Consider the following 3655-nt stretch of genomic DNA (forward strand, 5'->3'; position numbering starts at 1 on the left):
AACCAAAATCAATAAAAGCAACATTTTTTAACTGCAGTTATCTATAGAGGATACTACAGATACAGTTAAGTCGGCTTCATATCTTGACTTACATCTATAAATTGACAATGAGGGTGGGTTGAAAACAAAACTTTACGAGAAAAGAGATGATTTAAGCTTTCCAATTGTGAACTTTTCATTTCTAAGTGGCAACATTCCAGCAGTACCTGCATGCGGGGTATATATCTCTCAATTGATACGATATTCCCGTGCTTGTATTTCCTATAATCAAGAAAGCTATCAAACCAAGAGTTCCAAAGGTGAAGTTGAAATCATCCCTTCGTAAATTTTGCGGACGCCATCACGAGTTGGTTAACCGTTATGGAATAACTGTTTCACAAATGATATCGGATATGTTCCTTACGTCGAAACTACATTCCCCTTCCCTTTCATGAATGTGACCTACCGAATTAGACTATTTACCGGATTTGTAATTACATAAGCAACACGACAGATGCCACATGTGGAGCAGGATCTGCTTATCCTTTCGGAGCACCTGAGATCATCCCTAGTTTTTGGTGGGGTTCGTGTTTTTTATTCTTTAGTTTTCTATGTTGCGTCATGTGTACTATTGTTTTTCTGTTTTTTCTTTTTTCATTGTTAGCCATGGCATTGTCAGTTTGTTTTATATTTATGAGTTTGACTGTCCTTTTTGTTATTTTTCGTCCCTCTCTTAAATGAGAACAAAGTATGTAATAACGTTTTGTTTGGTAGGTTGTACTTGGTAATCCTTCCTTATCAATAATTGATTTTATGACAGATGTCTCCCGCCATTTTCATTGTGTCAAACTATTTATCCAATAGATGAAGGTGACGAGCATTACAGAAATGCGCTGTACTAGATAAGACATATTTGGTGTTATAGCGTAAGTTTTTCACACATATTTCGTTGAATGACAACTAACTAATAGAGGTGGAGACGCTAAAACAGGGAGGTTCTTGTTAAAAAGGTGATAACAATGTTCTGGTACAAACATATAAAAATACAGGCTTGATACATTTTGCGGATATATCTTGCGTTTAACTTGAAAGAAGCAACTTGTCGATACAAAAGATGGCGAACGAAGCTTTACTCTTTACAGCGCTGTCAACAAATAATATCAAACTTGCAAAGATTTTAGTATTAGGTGGAGTTACTATTAATTGTAAAAATCAAAATGGACTGACACCACTTATGATTGCTTGCCATATGAACATTGATGAAAAAAGGAAATGTGATTTTATAAAGTGCCTTTTAGACAATAACGTAGATATAAAAGATACAGACACTGCAGGACGGACTGCACTTATGTACGCTATAAAATCAGGATCAGCTTCCATAATTCAATTACTGAAACGACATGGACTTACTAATTCAGTTAAGGCAGGAAAAAGGTTTAGTCGAGCGGACGAAATGAGAATATGGGGAAGTTTTGACAGTTAAAAATAAAATAGATATAAACACTTAACATTTGTATTTGATGTTAATCATCCAATGATTATTATATATTTAAGAACGTAGACATTGTATCAGATGTGAACAAATATGTATACTAAGAACATGTTGTATGATTGCTCTAGTTATGATATGATATTTCAATTTTAATAGACATTAATAATTTAGCATAGATGATTGTTAATAAAAGAGTTGAACCATTTATTAGTTTTAAGTAATTTTTCGACATAGTATGTCTGTATAATTTCCCTTGGGATTGGTATAAGGGTAGAACAAAATCTAAGTTATAAAAATAGTTGTCTATAACAAGTTTACTTGAACATGTTATAATTCTTTATTGTATGTAACGTTATCATATTATTTGTCTTTACATAGGGCGAATCATACTAATCGAAAGTCGAAAAAAAACTGACATTAAAACAATTTTAAGCTTAAAGTTATATAAATATTTTTGCGTTTTGTGAATAATCATAGAAACATGAGACAAGACATGACAATTTATTACAACATAGTCACACGTATCGTAATACTAGTGGATAACAATTATACTTTAACAATTACATATATGATAATACATTTACAGTAAGACACGCAATCATGCAATAGGTTTATGTTATCATACAATATAATTGAAATATACCTTATTTAGTTTTTGTTTTCAAAATTCTTAATTGCAACGTGGATAGGAAGTTATTTTAATATTACATTGTAACATGATATGAATAATGTATGATAACTTAGTGCTGTATTTTTGTATCTTAAATTACCCGTACTGGTAATTTCTTGACATAGTCATTGTGAACAAACGAAACATATTCAAAATGCATAAGAAACTACAACAGTTATAAAATTTGAAATTAATAAACTTAACACAATAATTTAAACTTAAAATATTAACTCTTTTTCACGTATTCTTTTTTTATGAAAGACATTTAAGAGACTCAATTATTATAAGTCCAACACATACATGCCATAATCACAATGCGATGGCAACAAAAACTTAAGATACTTACACAGAGGATACAAAACAACGCATGAAAAAAACTCAATATACTAACACAAAAGATACAAAACAACGCATGAAAAAAAAACCAAGACAAAGCAACAAGATTATTTCTAAAATGAAACGGGAATTTTGTTTTGTCCAGAAGAGTAATCTAATCATGCACCACATTTGGCACAGTCATATGGCTCATGTGGTATCATTTTACCTTAATTTATTTTCCTGATTTAAATCAATTTTCTGGTATCAAATTTTTCATTTAGATATTTAACCTGATTTTCATAAATATTCACAATCATAAATTAAATATTCAGTTAAAGAGAACAAACAGCATTATATATTCCTTCACAAAATTGTTCTAAGAACAGACAAATATATTTGGGAAAACATAAACATTAATTTTAACGATGTTGAATAACAATCATTATCCGTTTTGTAGTAAAATCTTACTGCAAAATAAAACTGCTCTTTGACTGTAGATTGTTAGGAAATAGCAAAAAATGAATAAAATGACAACGGAAAGACTGAATACATAATAACCGTATTCTACCTAAAGCATTCACATTGTATTATTAATCACTAAAGTCATTGGAGGTAATTCTAGCTGGTCACCAACAAGAACATCTAAAACGATAAAACCATTCGTATTATGCCGAAATAAGATGCATGATTGCTCTCAAAGGTAATTAATCACAATTCCTGCCATGACGGATATTCGTATCTAAACTTTATAAATAATACTACTCGTATCATGCCGAAATAGGACGCATGATTGCTCTGAAATGTAAAAATCACAAGTTCTGCCATGACGGATATTCGTATTCAAACTATGTTAATTGGCAATTTAATTTTGCAGTACTTTAAAATATATGTTTTATACTCAATGTTTGTATCCTTTTTTTTTTTATTTATCTTAAACCATAAAACATGTACAACAATATGTTCGTTTACAAAACAAATATGTAGTGTTTCCATTGCTATTTACCTATGGGTGATTTGACATGTGTGAAACTGACAAAAGCTGACATGCATTTGAATCAACAATAACAAGTTGACCTAGATTGCGCTACCGTGTTTATTTCAACTTTATCATGGTGGCATGTGCTACCTTAGTGTTGATTGTCTGAGCGAATATGGTAGACTTAGTCAAGAAAGCTACTGGTGATTATATTGTATCA

The 3655-nt window shown here is 30.8% G+C and overlaps 1 protein-coding gene across 1 annotated transcript; it reads left to right on the plus strand.

Moving 5' to 3' along the window:
• The first annotated feature begins 1093 nt into the window (after positions 1 to 1093).
• LOC134689685 (ankyrin repeat domain-containing protein 34B-like) lies at positions 1094 to 1462 on the plus strand. Its single transcript, XM_063549651.1, has one exon. It carries the CDS (start codon positions 1094 to 1096, stop codon positions 1460 to 1462), a length of 369 nt encoding a protein of 122 aa, XP_063405721.1.
• The last annotated feature ends 2193 nt before the right edge of the window (positions 1463 to 3655 follow it).

Source organism: Mytilus trossulus, chromosome 11 (assembly GCF_036588685.1).
Source record: "Mytilus trossulus isolate FHL-02 chromosome 11, PNRI_Mtr1.1.1.hap1, whole genome shotgun sequence".
NCBI classification, from domain to species: domain Eukaryota; kingdom Metazoa; phylum Mollusca; class Bivalvia; order Mytilida; family Mytilidae; genus Mytilus; species Mytilus trossulus.

What these genes read in the sequence shown, in the direction of transcription:
- LOC134689685 (XM_063549651.1), top strand. Translation starts at nt 1,094, where the DNA reads ATGGCGAACGAAGCTTTACTCTTTACAGCGCTGTCAACAAATAATATC.